The sequence below is a fragment of the Neopelma chrysocephalum genome, unplaced genomic scaffold, assembly GCF_003984885.1.
Source record: "Neopelma chrysocephalum unplaced genomic scaffold, ASM398488v2 Primary Assembly neopelma1_26, whole genome shotgun sequence".
Classification (NCBI taxonomy): domain Eukaryota; kingdom Metazoa; phylum Chordata; class Aves; order Passeriformes; family Pipridae; genus Neopelma; species Neopelma chrysocephalum.
Genome location: NW_020897695.1, coordinates 26497068 through 26518240, shown reverse-complemented (window position 1 = coordinate 26518240; position 21173 = coordinate 26497068). Strand labels below are relative to the sequence as shown.

The window sequence follows — 21173 nt, the reverse complement described above, 5'->3', positions numbered from 1 at the left end:
CATTAATCTATGTATGAATCATAATATACTATTAAAGGGAATACGAAACTGCTCTGAGTGATGGACAACCAGGTACATTAGCTAGAGATGCTACCAGTTACTGAAATTTATAGATTCTTAACAGGAAAAAAAACCCCCTACCTCAAACACACCTGTAGAAAAGCTTTTGAGCTTCAGGCCCTAGGTAACTTCATAATCTTCGGTGTTCAGTCAAAATTGCATCAAGTGTAGCACAAATTTAAAAGCCCATTTCAATAAAAACATGCATTTGACTTCCACTGAAGTCCAAATTTTAAACAAATCCCACACATTCATTGGATTTGAGTTATTTTTCTGAATAATCCTGTCTTGTGCCCTAAATTGATTGCCTAAAATTCAATCTAAAAAGATACTAGAAGAGAGAGGCAAAGCTTGTGTTTCAAGATACTGCAAAGTAAGTTCACTTTACAAAAACACGTGGGTGGTTGATACAGAGAAATAGTATTTCCAGGTTGGTTTGCATCTGAAAGTGAGCAGGTTGAGGGGCATCTTTGTTTTAAAGAATTTCTAGCATTGTCTGAAGCTTGCATGTGCTGTTAGTGTTGTAACCACAGTAGCTTAGTTGTAAGTAGAAGAGTGTTGTTGTACTATGTGAAGAAGGAAGTTTCTATCTAAAAGCCTGAATATTTTTCTAGCTGTATAAGTTTATCTAATACAAGACAATGTTTCTTCCATAAACTTCATCTTGCCACAGCATAGTGTATTTTTCATGGTACACATTTGGCTTTCGTGTCTAATATGTCACCATATGTAATACTAAACAAAACTTCAGCAGTTCAAACTGCAAGCTATAATTGCTAAAAGTGTAATGAGTCTATAACAAGTATTTTTTAGAAATGCAAGAAATAAAATTAAATTTGGCTTCATGTAGTACAGAACTAGCAGGCATTGCATGCATTTCAGATGCTGTAAGCACAGTTCATAGTGTCAAAGCATTATAGAATGTGAAGAAATGGCTGGTTCTCAGTGATTAAAAAATGGCAGTCAGAATGTTTTTAAAAATAAACTCTGAGCAGGACTTGAGACGCTTCTCTTTGGCTAAAATCAATAATCCATAATACTATATGTGGTGTTATACAGTGTGGGCTGATCTGCATTATGAACTGAGAATGCTGAAAGGGCATTTGTTTATGCCAGAAGTATACTGTAAATATAGTTTATTAGTGTAGTTGTATAATGTTTGACTTGTATTATGCACACATGTACACATGTTCATCTGCACATAGATTTATATTCACTGAATACATCAGTTTAATGAGCCTGTGAGGTACTTCTGAATGTAATGAATGACTTCATGAGCACATATCTGCCTATGAAGATATGATGGCAACTTTTAAATTAGATAAACATTCTGCTTTAATAGCCAGAGGTATTACTAAGTCAGGTGAAGAGACATGCAGTTGAGAGAGACTATTTTGAGGTTTTTCTCCTACTTGCTCTTCTCTCCCTGTGGACTTTTATATATTCGTTCAATTGTTTGAAACCTGAAAATGCTACCATGAAGAGCAATTCTCCTCCCATATTTGCTAAAGGAAGCAGGTGTAAGACTCAGGAATTATGCAAGTGGTGCCCTGGGAAGATGGTAGGGAATTTGACCTTGGTAAGAGGAAAGGAAAGTTGATAAAGTGCTAATACAACAGATCTGGGACTCAGGGTGGAAAGGGAAGTGGAAAAAGAAATTGACAACAAAGAAACTGTTAGCGCTTCGAGGGAGAGAGTGCACAGATATTGTTTTAGCAGTGATGTTTTTATCATTTCAACTCATACATTAAAACTATATGACAGTGAAATGAAAAACTTAAATTCTGAAACACAGCATTAAATTTCCTTTTTGTTTCTCACAGATAATGCTTGAAACACTAGTAAAATTATCATATTGAACAAATATGCTTTAATATAATGAGAAATGGATGTTAAATGGAGTCTTATAAAATGATGAAGCAACAAAAAACATGTAAACAGCATAAAAATTGCAGCATGACAGCAAAAAGCCTAAGAGTTGAAAGACTAGCAGGTCTTTATCATAATTTTTTAAAGACTTCTATTGATGCAATGTTTGCAAATCACTGGAGCCTAAGGAAAATAATGTAAATGGTTCATTATTTAGCTTATTGAACTTTTCTGCAGTTAGGTTGACGGATGATGCCAATGTTTCCCAATCACCGGAGTACCATTTTAAAAGCATTTTTTATTGAATAAAGTGCTTTGAATATTGCACCCTGGAGCTTTATTTAGGGAAATGGTTCAATTGATGCTTTCTGTTTAACCTCAGCACTGACCTATCACAACATATTTGGTTAATAAGCAACATTATCATTTAATAGACTTAACCAGTTTTATGCATTGTACTTTCTCAACATTACAACTCTGTTCTCTTAGATATTGTTTATGGATCTGGTTTGATTGCAGTCTTTTGAAACAAGATGTTATTTGCGCAGTTATCTGTTGCATTATATAATACTGCGTGATCTCACCATAGGATATAAAAAGCAAAGAACAGTATGTAAGTATAAACTATTCTCCCGTGTAGAAAGGTATACAAAGCAGTTTAGTAATATGCTGACATACTATACGCTTAATGAATTGACTTGAGGAACTCATTTGAAATTCCTCACATCTGTATGTATATGTGTGCATCTCTATACAGATAAAATATAACCATAACAAAGTATGCACATTTGGAAGTAGGTACATTCATCATAAAAGATGTATTTATCTATTGTTAGAGTAACCTGAGATAAGTAACTGATTTTGTATTCATAATGCAAACCCTACTTATGCCAGGCTCTTTGTTTCTTATGATAAGTGATCAATATTTCATTTTCTCTGAAAGAGTGGAAAGTTTCATTTGTCTGTCACTTGTCCTCCCTCTACAGCTGAAGCATAGCAAACAATAAACATTCACTGAGAACTCACTGAGAAAAAAAAAGAAGAGAGCTCCTACTTGGCCATCATAGGTGTGGGGTCACCTCATCTATAGAAAGCCAGCTACCTTAATGTAATGAACAATCATAAAAGGATATAAGCTAAGTAGGCTTAGCTTATAGTAGAGTTCAAAGGTCAGAGACCCAAGCAATTCAGGGCATGCTATGAACAGGAGCCTTTAAAGACCTTTGCTCCCCTTGGTCAGAAAAGGTTGATCAGTCATGATTTTTAATGACTGCTTACTCTCATAAACCAGCCATTTATTGGTTATGCTTTGTCCTGCACTGTTATATTCTCAAGCATTTTTAATTCCAGGATCTTGAATATTTAAATACTACCTTAAAGTGTGGTCAGTTATTTAATTCCAACGTTTCTGTCCAGAGACAACGGAGTTGCTAAAATTAATTACAATGATACAAAGCCAATCATTTAAAAACAGACAGGGAAATTATATGCCCTTAGTGAAGCAGCTTTTGTGTTTACAAAAGTGAAGCTGTAATGTATGAGACATGTTGTATTGTTTAATTCATTTTATTGTGTGTGCTTATTGAAGCAAGACTAATTGTGTTGTTTTGTCAATGTATTGTGAAAAGCAAATCATTCAGTAGCATAAAACCATCACTTGCATGACCTTTGAGACCCACAAAGAATAACTACTCCATAGCTTGTCTTGAAAATTGATCGGGAGTTTTTTCACATGATCAAGCTGTATTTTTAAGTTAATAATTTTATTTTAATTATGAAGTTTCTTGATGAAAAGTGATGGGCTGGAAATTTTAGTTATCAAATCATTGTTTATAAATATAAACCAACCAGCTGATTGGAGACATATATGAGTTGTTGCTGAACAATCCAGACAGAAACTGTTGGGAACATTCAGGCAATGGGAAAAGGAAATCTTACTGCTTTTTTCCTGTTTCCAAAGCAATAGCTTTAACTTCAAAATGCCGCATTTATAATCTCTGTATACCTTATACAACAGTCTGATTTTGAAAGCAGATCCTGTTTGCTGAAGTGAAGATGCTTTTAAATACTCTGAAAGTAGTACATGTTGGTTATGTGAGAATTTTTCTAAGGAGCAACACTAGCTTACAAAATTTCTGTCCCTAGTCCTTCTTTCTTACCCTACAAATTGCTCCCTCATATATGTCAAAACTTTTGAAGATTTTATTTATATGGGATTTTTTTTCAGTTTAAGTGGTCAGGTTCATAGCATGGCTTCAGGAAAGCTGTGAGCACAACTGTGGTGGAACTCCTAAACTGCTATATGAGGTGGAGAAGAGCTGCCAACACCAGCCATGAGGCAGTGGATCTTTTTCTTAAACTGATGTTAGCTCAAAAGAGAATAATGTGTGTTGAAAGTGACAATTAGTTGGTCATAAACTGTTTTGAGCAATATTTGGTAGATATTGAGCAATTCGGTATTTCTGCTAAAGAGCAGCAATGGCAGTCTGGCCCATAAGGAGAGGAAAGCAGGAGCTGGGCATAATAGCCAGGCTGCTAATGGCAGTGGCCTTAGTGATGAGATGTACAGCGCCGCAACATCCAAGTACGGTGAAAGGCGCACATCCCATGATGGAAACCGCACAGTCAACAGTATGTATTATTGTACAAGTTAACCCTAACGCAGTACATAAGCTGTTTGATTTGATTTGGTTCCATAAATAAACATTTCTAAACAATTGTGATGATTGTCCCGAAAACATGGACATGCTGCCGTGTTCTGTAACAACAATGCTTTTAAAGTTTCAGCTCCTCGTGCCCCTCTTCAGAGGCATTCGTTCCTCAAGAAGCTGAGCTAGAAACACCCTCCTGCTTAAAGAAGCTACTTCCACCTCCTGAACTGATACTGCTCTGGGTGATGTTTTGGGTTGCACAGTTACTGCTTGATTTGGGAGTTTCCTTATGAAATCTCTGAATTTGACTTTGAATGGAAATCTGTGCCCTCGTAGTCACCTTGACCCCACTTACATTACCAGCCCTGGGAGCACTACAGAGAGGCTTCAGGTGCACACCTGTGTCTCAATATAGGAGGACCCTTTATCTGCCAGTGTATATAAGTCTCTCAGGCAGCCAGTTTCCATAGGAGAGAAGCTTTGTGATAACCCAGACAAGATCCATAAAATATTAAAATTAGCCTCCAACCTGGATTCAGGAAACTTGACACATTTCATCTGTGTGTGTGTTAGCAAATTAATGGTTATCAACGAATAAATATTATCATTAGAATGGATTTTCTTTTAAAACAAAATGGTCGCATCACCGGTGAAGACTTTTGTGCTTGTCCAACCATTGCTTTATTTGACTTCATCCAATATACCAAACTCTGTAGAAGCCACAGCTGCTGCGTTTTCCTGGCATTCTAGGAGTTCCTGATTTAGTCACACTAGAAATTGCAAGGCCATTTTAATGTAAGGTTTCAGAAGCATGTTGAAGAGTAGAGAATATACTTGTAGACAAGAAACCTCAGGAAGAGAGACTTGCCTAGGAATTCTTTTTCCGAACTCTATGTAGACAACCATTCAGTATATATTTATCTGTTAAGATTTATAATGTAGATTTTCATGCCATTTGCAAATATTTATTTTTTTTTAATTTCTGCATTCTAAAAGCTTCAGATATTTAATGGTAAGGTCTGGCTATGTTGTTCTGGATGCTGCTCTGATTCATTCTGAATGACGAGAGTCAAACTTGTTGTCTTGCTCTAAAGTTTGTTCAGTGTCCTTTTAGGCATCTGTTTGACTCTTGAGCCTTAATGAGTGTTTTTGCTATAGTATTTGCACGGATAAATTTAAAAGAAAAAATAAATATGGAGTTGTGTGTAGGCCAGGTATAAGAATCCAAAATGACTGTGCTGAAAAATACTAATTCAAATAATAGGTGAAGCCAAGCATAAATGTGAGTCATCAAATATAGAACACTTAAGTCCTAGCTGCAAAGGGACACAAATAAGATGATAGGGTATTAGTAAAAGATGCAATTTACAGGTCAGAATGTAATAGTAACCTTTCACTGTGAAAATTGAAAATTAGCCTTGGAAGTATTGGATCATTTACAGTTTATATGGTACTTTTACTGAAGAAGAAAAATCAGTAAAAAGGCTCCTGTGATTTTTGAGATTTTAAAAATGGTGTTTTTCAAAGTGTGTTCTATTCTGTTCTGTAACCACATCTCACTGTAGTTTCATTTGGTGATGCCTACACAGATGGCACTACTAGGGTTTCTTAGGGGTTCACATAGGGGTTTTTTTCCAATTTTAAATTTTCATAGAAGCTACAGTGATTTACTTGCTTTGTGTGAAATTCTTAGTGAGCATTAGTCATCACATCTGTTGAACTAACCTAGGGACTTTACTAATTGCACGTCTTTTATCAGACTGCTCGAGTTTATTTTTTTTGTCTTACTTGAGATTAATAGCAGAGGCAGGTTCCAGAAAAATTACATGAACTTCATTATGCTTACCTTTCTAGTAGTTTAAAAATCTGGTCTCCAATAATGATTAGCATTTGGAAAAATAAAATTAGATTGAGGAGAATTTTTCTTATCAGAAACTTCCCATTTAGATATGGAATATGACTTCTATATAAACTATCAGTACCTAAAGTATTAACTTTTTGAAGGAATAAATCACACAGTAGTGGTGATAGATATTTAAAGCATAACGTAAAAAAATGTAGAAGCTGTTATGTAATGCACTTCAAAGCAGCAAAATTGTAGGGAAAAAAAAGGTAAATCTCTACTGCATGCATTTAAGATGCCATGTAGTGGTAGCTAATAGTGATTACTGTATAATGCAGAAAAGGTCTCTGGCAGATTTTGGAATGTTTAGGTTGTCCCCCCAAGTTCCTTAAAATGATCATCTCACTTCATGAGGATCAGCACGGCCAAGTCAGATATGGCAACACACTTTCTGAGCCCTTTCTAATAAAGAATGGTGTGAAACAAGGCTGCGTTCTCGCTCCTACCCTATTCACAGTCTTTTTCAGCATGATGCTCCAAAGGGCCTCGGCAGACCTCGATGATCAGGACGGTATCTACATACGATATCGTACTGACGGAAGCCTATTCAACCTAAGGCGACTGAAGGCCCACACCAAGACCCTAAACCATCTTGTCCGGGAGCTGCTTTACGCTGATGACGCCGCCCTTGTCGCCCACACAGAAGCAGCTCTGCAGCGTTTAACATCCTGCTTTGCAGATGCTGCTGAGCTCTTTGGGCTGGAAGTCAGCTTAAAGAAGACTGAAGTTCTCCATCAACCTGCACCTCAGAAAGTCCCCCATCATCCCCAAATCACCATTGGCCAATCAGAACTCAAATCAGTCCAACAGTTTAATTACTTAGGCAGCCTCATCTCCTCAGATGGTAAGATCGACGGGGAGATAGATAACAGGTTAGCGAAGGCATATAGTGCTTTTGGAAAGCTTCATAAAAGAGTCTGGCGAAATAAACACTTGAAGAAAAGTACCAAGATCAGTGTTTACAGAGCCATAGTGCTGTCCACTCTTTTATATGGCTCCGAATCGTGGGTCATCTACCGCCACCACCTGCGTCTTCTAGAACGCTTCCATCAACGCTGCCTCCGCACAATCCTAAACATCCACTGGTCAGACTATGTGACCAATACATCTGTTCTCGAACAGGCAGCAATCACAAGTATTGAGGCCATGCTACTGAGAACACAGCTGCGTTGGGCTGGGCACGTCTCTAGGATGAAGGACCACCGCCTCCCCAAGATCCTGCTTTACGGTGAACTTGCCACTGGCTGCCGCAAGAGAGGAGCCCCGAAGAAAAGATACAAGGACTCCCTGAAGCAACAACTCAGCCTTGGCCATATTGATCACCATAACTGGTCTACTCTGGCCTCCAGTCGGGAGGCCTGGAGACAGTCCATTTATAACGCTGCTGATGCTTTTGAGAAAGCGCGCAGGATCACCCTTGAGGAGAAAAGACAACGCAGAAAGAATCGAGCCTTACAGAATATACCATCTAAGGAGTCTTTCTGCTGTGCCTTTTGCAACCGGACATGCCTTTCTCGTATTGGCCTTTTTAGCCACCAACGCGCTTGCAAGAAACGTGGGTAGAGCCCCTCCCAAATCTTCGTTCGCGAAGCCTAGCCATGATGATAATGCAACATTTCTGCGTTTATGGAAGGGACTTCCACGTGTGTGTTTGTGGGATGCAGTATGTAAGCCTGGTTTCCTCTGATTTGGTGTGGTAAGAGCTCATACTGTTGTTGAAACAAAGTAATGAAATGATGCAAGTGAGCAAAATAAGCTAAAAATAAGGTCCTTTGCTTATTTATTTCCTACATATTACATTGTCTCAACTTGCATGTAATTATAGATGTAATAAAATATTTTATAATGGAAATACTCCCAAAGTGTTTTACTTACATAGTGGTGGTGTTTGTACAGAAATTGTATTCTGGTTTTGCATGATTTCTACTGGATGTCATTGGTGTATTGTTGAATGTATATGGGATTTTTATTAGAACTGTTCTTTCTGAATAATATATTCTAAATACCTAATTTTTGGTAATAAGTTCAAATAAGCTTTTATATTCTTTGTAAGACATTCTGTAAGCTTTCTCAAGGAAAATAACTCATTTGATGTATTAAGATTTTGTACTCAGTCTACTGCTGTTCACTTTTTTTTCCCTAGATTCTTGGAAGAGTTTAGACTTTTACCCTAGCAACAGTTGTTTGACTTTAGACTAATTTATATAACAGTATAATAGACCTTTCACACTGAAACATGTCTCTTTTTTCCTTTTATTTTTTTTTCTTTCTTTAGGTAGCTCTGGTGCAGTGGACAGAGAGTGTGGGTCTTACTCTGGTTAACAGGGATCTGACCTCAATGCAGCTGAAGACCCCTGGTGGACACATCCTCACATACTATATCCTGCAGATCTTCCCCTTCACTTCTGAGAGCAAGCGCATGGGCATCATAGTTAGGGTAATTTTGGGGGTTTTGGGTTTGATTCTTTCAAAAAATAGTGTTACTGGATGTTTATTCTTATAGAATTTAATAGCAACTCTATCCTTCAGGGAATGCATTTCATAGGATTTTCAAATGGGAAGTTTACCTTTGACACCAGGTACACGTGAAATACTAGGCAAGCAATTGTAGGAGAGTCTCTTGCGTAGGAGAATGTTAATTTCACTACTTCATACTTGGCCTCTGCAGCTGGAAGTTGCCTTTAATCCTTTCGTTTTAATTTTCATTTGTTTCTTTCACACAAAATACATTGCTTCTTCAATGGATGAATTAACAGCTGAACTATCTTCCAACAATAGTTACCATCTTCTGTACTACTGGTGCTGCTGCTTTTCAAGACCCAGTACTGGTATCTGAACTGGCATGAATGTGCACCACAGCCCACAGGCCTAAGATTTACAAGATTAGGGCTTAGTTGCTGCATGAGATGCTTAGTTGGGAGCACAGTAACAGTCATTAAAACCTCAGATGAAAGGAAGCCACAACACTGTTCTTAAAAGGGAATTTTAAACCTCGGAGAATATTATGCCATCCACACTACTACGTACCTTCAGTCAAACACAGCTTCAGACAACATCGTTAGATGGTTAGGTCAGTACCAAGTCCCAGTTAAAGAGGTGTCACACTCATCCGATTTTTTTATCTTCCTATGATGCCAAGCCAGGCATGCCATCAGCCTTAGGCAAAGGTACTTCAGGCAGAATGTGTGCGTGGTCAGGTCTGGAGAAACCTTGGCAAGTCTGTATTACATTAGATGAGGTTGGCATTAGGAGCCTACTTACCAGTAACATGTTCAGAGATCTTCTTAGAACATCAGATCAGACTCAGAAGCTCCTAATTTGGATTATATTTGCCTGTGTGTGGATTCACTGAATTTGCAATGAATGTTGCATCATTAAAACATCTATAACAAGCATTTACACTAGGATATTTGTAAATTTTTAATTACCTAGGTATCTCAAAGATACAGAGCTTTCTGGTTTGGGTTAGATGGTATTTGCCACCAAAGAAACAAAATAATAGCTAGAGGGGACATAACAGTGATATTTTAAAATTTAGTTTAGGGACACTGAGAATCCGTTATGCATGTTGACTTCTGTTAGAACTGATCCTCTTACATGGAAAGTAGGAGATATGCGTCTAGATGGAATCAGAGATGTCATTAGAAATAGTAACATCAAGTGATAAAACTTATCCACCTCTTGGCAAGGTACTTCATCTTTTATAAACGGTAATCTATTGACTACTTCAGAAGACAATTAAATTCTTCATATGTAATTGTTTTGACTGCATAAACAGATATTCCTCCCTTCTCCCACCACTCCCACCCCCCATTTCTTTTGTAAAATTTTAGGACGAATCTTTGGGAGAAATTACATTTTACATGAAGGGTGCAGATGTTGCGATGTCCACTATTGTACAGTACAATGATTGGTTGGAAGAAGAGGTAAGAAAAAAAAATCAAAATTTAAAAATGTTAATGTTATCTAAAAACTAAAAATCTGAAATTGAAAACTCAGATATTATTGTAACATGTTTAAAGGAAAATCTGAGTCAATGAAGTAATGGGTTTTGAAGTTCAGTTACACATATCCCGAATGGGTTTTAAGGGATTAGAATTATTTCCAGTTCTTGAATAACCCACAGGAAAAGCAGAGCTGGTAGTCATAGCAGAACATGTTCCTACTTAAAACAAGGAAAGTTGTTTTTCATTGACTGACCTTTCCCGTAAAACCTAATTACTTCTGAGAAGTATTCCACTATAAATCTGTTTATCCTGAAATGACCTTGTTTGATCAAAATCTGCAGTGAGGTATGATTATGAATTAGAGTTTAATAAGGGTTGCAGCCAAACTGAATTTTTTTTTTCCACGTTTATCAGATTTGAAATAAAATAGTGACTGAATTTCAAAGCTGATTAATATTTTTCGCTGTGTGGCTCTAGTAGGTACCAGCAGTCATCTTATTTCTGACCCTACATACAGACAGTATGTTAATACAATGATTACACCATGTATGTTCATAATGGTATTGGCAATATGAATCAATATCTGCTGCAGGGCAGTTTGATTTATTTGGGGACATGAATAAATTAAACTCCCTCAAGACCTAGCAAAATGTCATAAAAATTACTTCTGGCGATAATGATGCACAATTAATTGTAAAATACTTGTTTAATTTATTTAGCTTTATGAGGTCAAATCAATAAATGTTTGCACTGAAGAGCTTTGTTTTTCATTAAGACATGGCTGGTTTTAATGTGTAGATGTTTTTCTGATAAGAGGTACGTTCAGTGGAAAAAGAAATGTAGCTCTGTTATGTGCCTTAAAAGTAGTTTTAATTTATTTTAAAGCTTCAACCTTTAAGCTAGGAGAGGAAATCTAATTGGCTTACCAACAGCATACCACTCCATTTGGAGGACCTGAAGTATAATTGCTTTTTATTCTGTTTGTGGCTTCTCCAAAGTATTTTAGTAGTCTAACAAAACCCATAAAGTTATAGTACAGATATACCCTGTTAGCGTATAGAATAAAACACGTACATGTGACTGAATATTTACATAACACCTCTGTGGTTTTGTCCCTTTAGTGTGGTAATATGGCACGAGAAGGACTGCGTACACTGGTTGTTGCCAAAAAATCACTTACTGAAGAACAGTATCAAGATTTTGAGGTATGAAAGGACAGTGATCTTTTGTTGTACCGTATTTAAGTACTTTGAGAGGAACATTCTTCTTTTTTATTTTTTAAGGTTGCAAAAAAGATTATTCATATTTAAAATATAGATAATTGAGGTATGGCCCAAAATCCGTTAAAGACTTTGTCATCATTAGTGATGGTTCTTCAGTCATACATAGGATATTGTTTTGCTTTATTATGAGACTGTATGGTGTTTCCCCAGAAGCCAGTGTAATGTTACTTCTGTAGCTACAGCATGACTTTAAAAATCTACTCGTTCTCAAAGATAAGGCCTTTCCTTTTTAGATGCTGTGATGCCTAATCCTTAATAATTCTTCAGAAGGCATTCTCTTGAGGTGATTTGTCAGAAAAACCATGTATAACATTGAATGTGGTGTAAAATAGTTCTTTTAGTCTTGTTCTTCATTAAAGATATTTAAAGTCAACCGTTTAGCCTAATGAACCCATGCTGTCCATGAGTGGTAGACTGAATGTGTACTTTATGAGTCATAGCAAACTCTTAAGTGGTTTTGTGTTTGTGCAAACAGAGTCGATATAACCAAGCAAAGTTAAGCATACATGACAGAAACCTCAAGGTTGCTGCTGTTGTAGAGAGTTTGGAGCGAGAAATGGAATTGCTGTGTCTCACTGGAGTAGAAGATCAGCTGCAAGCAGATGTTAGACCAACTCTAGAGATGCTAAGGAATGCTGGAATAAAGGTACTAAATGCATACCACTGACATAACAGGTTCATTTATTAACTTTTTTTATTAAGACATAAATTATATTTGTTTATATTCAGATTCTTTCAAAGTAAGAAATATGTCAAGTCCTAAGCTCGTTCTGGGCATGAACTAGCAGAAAAAAACAAGATACTGTGTGCAAAGTTTCCTTGTCCACCATAGGTTTCATTAATCTTAAACTTCCTTCCACAGGAAAACTATCAACCGATAGATGTATGTGTGTCTCAGTCATTTATCCCCTGACTGTCTACAGTAAAATGTCCTAGCTGACACTACATGAGTTTGGCACAAGATTTGTGTGACAGCAATGTTTTCAGGTTTGGCACTTGAGAAGTTTAGGCAAGGATGAAAAGGTGAATTGTTTGAACTAAAATTCAGAACTGCCCTTGGAATTTGTTCAAATCACGTTGAAGGGATGGTGTTAAAAGCCTTGCACAAGAGTTTGTGCTGTGCTTTGTTCATAGGCTGGCTTTGCAAGTCACCTATTAGGTGAATATTAGAAGTAATACATTTATTTGAGAGAGGGTTTGAAATAAAGATATGAACAATATCTTAGGGGAGTGGGCAAGATTATATACATTTTGCTTGAAGCAGTGTCAAACTCTGTTCCGAAAAGGTGAGTTGATTTTCCAGTGGTTAAACTGAGTCAGACAAAATGGGGTACTTCAGCTTGAAAAGGAGAGTAAGTTATTTTGCTTTGCAATAAGCATGGGAAATCTCCCTTCATGAGATGGAGGAGCAGCAATGCATGGAGCTCTGCCTTGGGACAAATGATGAGCCAGTTGAGAATTTGTTAGAATTAGTGGGCAGACCAATGTGGACAACATTATGGTGAGTGTGCGCTACAGACTGCCTGAAGTATTAGAAGAGGCTGCCTTCAGACAAATGGAAGAAGCCTCTCGTTTTCATATTCTGGTCCTTGTGCTGAACTTCAGCCCCTCCAATATCTGCTGGAAGGGCAGCACAGGAGGGCACAAGCAAACCAGGAGAATTTTGGAGTGCAATAACAATAATTTCCTGACACAGGTGATTGAGGACTCAGCAAGAGGAGATGTTCTACTTGTCCTCTTTCTAACAAAAAAAGAGGAATTAATCAGGGATGTGGAAGTTGGTTGAGGGGACAGCCTTGGGCCATCCACAGTGGTTATGAGAGAGTGAAGTTCAGCAGGCTCAGGAGGATCTTATTCATGTCTATAAATACCTTAAGGTAGAGTGCAAAGAGGACAGAGCCAGGCTTTTTCCAGTGGTGCACAGTGAAAGCACAGGAAGCAATGGATGCAAATTGAAATAAAGTCTCACTTGAATATAGGAAGAAAATTGTTTCCTGGGAGTGTGTTCAAACACTGGAACAATTCTCCCAGAGACCTTGTGGAGTTGTCATCCTTAGAGATGGTCAAAATGGTCTTGACATGGTGCTGAGCAGCCTTCTGTAGTTGATCCTGACTTGAGCAGAGGAGTTGGACTAGATAATCTTCAGAGACCCTTCCCATGTATGCTGTTTTGTTATTCTATTTTTAATTAATCCCTGTTACCCAAAGGCTTTCATTAACTCATAATGCAGTGATGTGCACAATTAGAAAAATGTATGGATGGATTAAAGCCTTTTGATTGCATCAAAATTCTTTTTAGTACAATATACTTATATACACAGTATTTACTAAGTACTTTGATATTAGTACTTCGCTTATAGTATTTTCACATTTGCTTTTGATATTGCCTCTATGTGTGGTCACTTCTGACTATTAGGTATATCCTACTTGGAATAGGTATAGAACAGGAATTATAATCAGCCTTATAGTAGGCTGGAAACACAACAGCAGCTAGGTCATAAAATTATAGATTACCGGTTACTGATGAGAAAATGAGTCACATGGATGAGTGTGACACACATGAGTCCAGGAATAACTCCTGCAGCTTAAGTTATTCTTCTTGTGTAGTCTTCTCTGTTTTGTCTTGGGCTAATGGTATTTCATCCAGGTGTCCTTCAACATCCTTGGTGTTAAGGGGCTGAGGGAGCTGTCACACTTTAAGAACCTAAGAACCCTCAACCTTTTTTCCTTAAACTTTACTGCCTTCCTCCCAGTTCTTCATGGTCAGTGGGAAGGATTTCTTTGGAGTGTTGGGACTAGCTCTTCTTTCTGTTTCTTTCATTGTTTGGCTGCTGCTTTCTGATACATGACCACCAGGGTCACAGACTATTGTGTCATGTCATTTTGCTGACAAAAGTCATCTGCATCCTCACTTTTCTAATCAAGGTAGTATCAGGGCCATAAGGAAAGGTTTTTATGCTTTCCCAGCTGTTCAGCTATGCCGGTGGGTTTCCCCAGAGTTTCACCTTGTCTTATACCTGGAAACCTTGGCCTTTGTGAGAAGGGAAGGGTAATAGAACTGCTCGAAGGTAAAGACAGTTCTTTTCCATTTTCCATGTTATTGTGGTAAAAACTGTGTGTTAATTTCACTTAAAAATGCCTGTATCAGTATATTTTCTCAGATAATCTAATCCAAAAAGGTGCCAGAAAAAGGTTGGAGAGAGATGTCATTTAGATTTGGAAAACAAACACATCAGTGTCCAAAGGAGTAAACTTTTACGTTATTTTGCAGATATGGATGTTAACAGGAGATAAACTGGAGACAGCAACTTGCATTGCAAAAAGTTCTCACTTAGTGTCTAGAACTCAAGATATTCACATTTTCAGACCTGTAAGTATATAGTTCCAACTTTTTTGTTGGTTCATCAAAGGACAGGTAATAACAGTATTGCTTTATTTGATCAACGGTTGTCTGGTTGTTGAAAGTTGTTGGGTTATTGCACTGAATGTCGTAATAATGGTAAAGAGGGTAGTACTTAGGTTGTTATTCAAGGCTGCAGAATTACAAAGCATTGCTTCTGTTTAAGGGTGCTTGTTTCTAGATTTCTTGATATCCTGCAGCCATGTTGATGCGTTTGTAGCCATCCATATTTGGGTTCAACATGCGTTTTACAGTCTTCACTTACACAATGGACATAGTAAGATACCTCTAAATAATGATGATGTGAGGTCTCTAGGAGACGCTGAGCCACTAACAAAGAGTGTCCAGGCATTTAGGCTATCTGAATTACATTCTTGCTTGTTCTAGCATTTTCATTATTAGAACTCTTTAGACTCAAGCAGAATTAATCCTGAATTAAACTGCCATGCCAACATCTTCTGTAAAGACTTAGTTCAAATTGGTATGAGAAAATTTGATTTTTTTAATATCATTATATATATGTGCATTTTATTAACAGACTGTTTAAGTAATTGTTAGAAAAGTAAACTGAGTCTTTTTCTGTACATTTTATTTGCGTAGCATCAACTCTACTGAAGCCAAACTAAAATAGATTTTTCAGACGCTGATTGATGCTGTGTGATCAGACATAATATGTCTGTGTTTGTTCTAAATGAACCACTTGCACCTACAGAAATAATTCTATGAATATAATTTACATGTAAATGTAGTTTCTTCTGAAGCATCAGAATGGCAAATTAGGCCCTGCAGACTACTATTTGCAATTAAATTATTAATGCTTCTGATAAAACTTTACATCAATTTTTGTTGACCTTTCCATGTTGTAACACCACAAATTAAGTCTTCCTGAACAAAATCTATTTAGTTGAGTCAGATTTTTATTTTCATTACCTCGACTGGTAATAAGAGATCAGCATAAAACTGTGTGAGAGTATGCAAAGTTTTAAATTAGTTACAAAATGAATTTTTACAGGATTATTTCTGTGGCTGTATTTGCTGCAAAGAAATAACTACTAGATTAATGTAAGAACATACCAAGCGTTCGTAACACTTCTATTTTAGTTATAAATTAGAAATTAAAAAAATATTTGCTACTGGCTTCCCAAAAAGTTGCATTTTGTTTTAACGTTCTTCCTTTCTATTCTTAGAAATCTCAGCTTCCTCATTTTATAATGAAATTACCTGATATATTGTTCTAGAGGTATTTACAAATGAAAAAAAGCATTCTGTTAGGTGAAATGTAGAACACGGTGGGTAATTACTGCTCAGCAGTGTGTGCAAGTGCTGACATCTCTTAATCTCTGCAATGCAGAAAGATTATACTGGGCCAACACAATCCTAACAGCTGGCAGACAAATAGCTTTCTCTTTACATGTTTAATTGTGGCAAAGAAGGAAAAAATTCTGAATTGCGGTATGTGTATAGGTTTTTCTGTTTGCAGGGGCTTTTTAATGTAACTCAGATTTTATGGGTAGTAGAGCCCATACGAAGGGAGAAGGGTCTTTGGAGTGCATCTGACTCTGGGTAGTAGTGGGCCAAAGACAAAACTTCACATTCAGTGTAATTAAGATTCATATATCTAAAAAGTTATTTAATCAAAGCGCTGACAGAGACAAAATTGGAAGTGAAATCAGAGCTTGTGTTTTATTCTCCGCTTGAAACATTGTCTTGCATGGTAGCTCCAAAATACATTGATATTTATTGGGGGAAAAAAAACCTCAAAGAAAACCAAACCAAAAAAAGAAAGGGAAAAGAAAACAAGCAAACAAACAAAACAAAACACCCCAAATCCGCCAGCCTTGTCAAAATCCGGTTATAATTTAAATTTTTCATGTTCTGTGTTCTAGCTCAAAACCTTCCAAAACCCATTTGGTAACCATTGACCATTTTTGCATTTCACAGCTGGGCCTTTCTGAGACAATAATTATGTAAACAAAAAAATCTGTGATGTAATTATTTTGTATCATACCACTTGATCTTGCCTGCATAGTCATGCAAAAGGATTAGTACTAATGAACATCTTCATGTGCTTTTTGAAATCTATCCTTCCTTACCCAAACTGAAGGAACAATTAATAGACATAACATTTTGTGTTATTCTAAGAACATATACTGGTTAAAAACCACAAAAATTGAGATTTGCTTGGGATTTTTGTCCATTTTTCTCTAGCCCTGCCAGCACTGAAAGACTCAGGCCAGCTCAAAATTCAGAGATTTTAATGTCCTTAATTTATTAATTTTTTTAGCTCTTGTGAGGAAACAGTTAAGCTGACTATATAGATCTTCCGTGTTTGAGGATTGCTTTTTCACTCCATAAGATCTGAGGCTTGTAGTAGCATCCCATGGATGTTGGTCTTGCACTGGGATAAAACACTTGAACCAAGGCTATGAGTTCTCAAAACCTGATTTGTTTAGTAAGGTTTTTTTTAAGAATATAACAAAATCTTTTAAAGTGAGTGGTTTTTATTGAAGGTTGTCACTCGAGGAGAGGCTCACTTAGAACTAAATGCCTTTAGGAGGAAGCATGACTGTGCCTTGGTGATATCTGGGGACTCACTTGAGGTAAGAACTTGGTTTCTGTCGAATTATGTTAATTTGTATGCTTATGTTCAGAAAGTAAAGTATGGGTGTCTTCATGCTTTTTTTTCCAGTATTTGCACATACTTTTAAATTGTCTTTAGAGATACTTTTGTTTATTGCTGAATGCTATTTAGAGGATATATGTTCTAGATGGGCAAATGTTATTGGTTTTTTGGTCTCCTGTACAGTAACAGAATGGAATTTGTATGCAGTGTGCCTTAGTATTGTCTGTTCACTTCAAAGTGTGTTGGCTTGGCTCTCAAACTGACATTCTCTTTGATTTTCAAACTAATAAAGCCACTGTCAGGAGAATCTGCCTTTTTTTTTTCCCCCCAGCTGGATGTTGTACAGGCAAAACTTCATAAAAAAAACCTTTTATACTATGTTTTTGTGTTCGACTACATGTAGTAATATTTAATTGTAAATAAATGCAAGCATCTTTTTTTCTTAGGTTTGTCTGAAGTATTATGAGCACGAATTTGTAGAGCTGTCTTGCCAGTGTCCTGCTGTGGTGTGCTGCCGTTGTTCTCCCACCCAAAAAGCTCATATTGTGAAACTGTTACAGCACCACACTGGAAAACGCACGTGTGCAATAGGTAACTATCGGCACAATCCTTGTAGCTAAAATCTGTAATAAATTTAAGCAGTAGATGGCACCATTGAGAAATAGTTGATATAAAACGAGACTTCTTTACCAACAGCCAGGTATTATGTAGTTGTGGCACAAAAAGCCATTCCATGAGAAAGGTGTGGTTATCTTCTCCATTCTACAGGAAAAGGTCTCGATTGCTGAAGTAATTAATTGTAAGCCATAGATTAATTGTAAGAAATTAAAGGTATGTAAGAGGTTTCTAAAATATTGTAAGACCAGGAGAGTAAAACCTCTGAAGAACTGAATATTGCAGTGACATTTTCCAGGTGATGGAGGAAATGATGTCAGCATGATCCAAGCAGCAGACTGTGGAATTGGAATTGAAGGCAAGGTAATATTAACAGTTTCATTGTCAAATGTGTGCCACATAGCAGTATAGTAACATATGATTAGAAGCTTTATTCTTAAACAGTGTTGAATTGATCATTTCTAATAAAGTGTGCTGTAAGATAAGAATGCTTAGTCTTTAATATTTGCTTTGCTTCTATGTCCTCTGCTTTATCTTTTTAAATACAAAAAGCAAGAAAAGCAGAAAACACAATAGTTACTTCTGTGTAGCATTTACCTGAGAGAAGTAGGAGAGGCAATTAAACTTACTTTTTACTGACACTGCATCTTAGAATATGCACAAAATTTGTCCTTTGTGTCTGTCTTATTGCAGGGTTAATTTTCAAAGCAGGAGCAAACTTATCTTTTCAAATTAATTATTGCTCAGAATTTTGAAACTTGAAGTGCATCTTTTACACTGGGTTTCATATTTGGAATATTTTTGGTTTGTTCTAGGAGGGAAAACAAGCTTCCCTAGCAGCTGACTTCTCTATCACACAGTTTAAACACATAGGTAGGCTGCTGATGGTACACGGTCGAAACAGTTACAAAAGATCAGCAGCACTTGGTCAATTTGTCATGCACAGAGGCCTTATTATTTCAACTATGCAGGTATTTAAAACTTTGTTTTCTGAATAGTTAAAAATAGCATGTCTTTGAAATGTCACAGAATCTTAATCAACCAGTATTGCTTTTTTCTATATTATATTGTTTTGTATATAGAATTATATTAAATACATATAATTATCTGCTTTTTGTAGGCTGTATTTTCATCAGTCTTCTATTTTGCATCTGTTCCCTTGTACCAAGGATTCCTAATGGTAGGGTAAGTCAAAAGCAACAGTCGTGATATCTGGTAATAAACAGAGCAGACTAACTTGTTAAATAACATCATCCATTTATCATTGGTACACTACCAAAACCTGAATGAGTCTACAAAAAAAAGTCAAAGTAGGTTGGATATGTACTCTATGAGGGAGGAGTCATTATCAAATCTCTGGAGAGAGGGATCAGCATAGTCTTAGACAAATATACCATAGAACCTTTTTCACATATGGGGTGAAAACAATAGGAAATCTCCCAGAGCAGTTTTAGCTGTGACATGGATTGCTGTACAAACCTCAGTGAGAATCACAGATTTTTCTGTTTAAAATGGAGCTGAAGCTACTATGAAATTTCCTCTGAGAGTGCACTACCCAGGTCTGCCACATAGATTTCCTTTCAGGTGAATGTATGTAGGATTAGGAGCATCTTGGTCTTGTTGCAGAAGCTGGTTTGGCAATATGGTTTCCCAAGTCATACAGCTGAGAGGTATGCATATATTCGTGTTTGTCCCTGTTCTCTGTCCCTTCTGACTTAAGGGCTTTCTTTTGTACTCCTTGTAAACAATAACAACTTAAAGTCAACAGTAACTTAAATCATAGTCAAATCATGGTCTGATTATACCAGACTTTGCAGAGGCAAGCAGTAGACCTCTCTAAAATGTTTGTATATAGTTGTGCTAAGTTCCAGGAAAGTACATACAAAAGTATACATCTGGCATGTGCATAATAAAATCCAAATACAGAGGTGTTAAAATTTTTATTCATCCACCTACCTTTACCATGATGTCCAGAATACAGTGGTTGTTTTTTCTTCAGTTTTCACATGCCCATCTGTAGATGAATTTAAATGTCCAGTCTTTGAACTAGTTGTCCAAAGTGCAAGTGCACAGGGAATATGGTAACAGGTGATAAGCTTGGGTGTTAGAAGAAAGAAATGTATTTGCTGGTTTTGAGTGTATAAAACCTCTGTAAAGTCTCACAACTGACAGCTCCCAGAAGCACAGAGCAGGTTGTGTGTGAAAGCTGTATTGGTAAGCTGCCTAAGTACTGGGAAAAAGAACCAGTTTAATTCCACATAAAACAAATACTTGAACTCAGCAAATCAGTTTAAAATTATATCATACAAAAGTGTTAATTTATGATCTTTCCTTTCACCTAGGTATGCAACCATATATACTATGTTTCCAGTCTTCTCTCTAGTATTGGATCAGGATGTGAAACCAGAAATGGCATTGCTATATCCAGAACTTTATAAGGATCTCACAAAGGTATGAACATCCTCAGTGCTCAGATATGAACAACTGATGAAATCTTCTGGTGTGCAAAACTGAGAATTCTTACAATCATTTTCTTAAGGTATTCCAAGCAAGACAGATTTCACAACTATGCAGTGTTGTGCGTACTGTGAAAATAATCCATGGTACTAAATGTTCTAGTCAGTTTTATCATTACATTTGTTAAGTCACCAGTGGTTGGACTGAAATAATTCAAACATGAAAGTCTGTTGCTATATAACCTGCTTTCAGTCTGGCCCCAAAATCCCTGATGGGGAGTTATTTATGCTTACATTTTCACAGCTCTTCTTTCCTTTTTAACTCGTAGATTAATTAACAGATTTTTTTTTTTCCCTAACACCCAG

At 36.7% G+C, this 21173-nt stretch overlaps 1 protein-coding gene across 4 annotated transcripts in view; it reads left to right on the top strand.

The window, feature by feature from the left end:
* ATP9B (ATPase phospholipid transporting 9B (putative)) overlaps positions 1-21173 on the top strand; it is a 165264-nt gene that overhangs the window by 134829 nt on the left and 9262 nt on the right. For 3 of the 4 annotated variants that reach the window (XM_027676005.1, XM_027676004.1, XM_027676006.1), the window contains exons 16-26: positions 8759-8920; positions 10317-10409; positions 11552-11635; positions 12189-12359; positions 14985-15083; positions 17624-17713; positions 18183-18327; positions 18650-18714; positions 19167-19322; positions 19472-19536; positions 20694-20802. In XM_027676005.1, coding sequence (XP_027531806.1) covers positions 8759-8920; positions 10317-10409; positions 11552-11635; positions 12189-12359; positions 14985-15083; positions 17624-17713; positions 18183-18327; positions 18650-18714; positions 19167-19322; positions 19472-19536; positions 20694-20802 — 1239 coding nt within the window. The remainder of the gene's footprint in view (positions 1-8758; positions 8921-10316; positions 10410-11551; positions 11636-12188; positions 12360-14984; positions 15084-17623; positions 17714-18182; positions 18328-18649; positions 18715-19166; positions 19323-19471; positions 19537-20693; positions 20803-21173) is intronic. The other variant, XM_027676008.1, reaches the window with a different exon arrangement.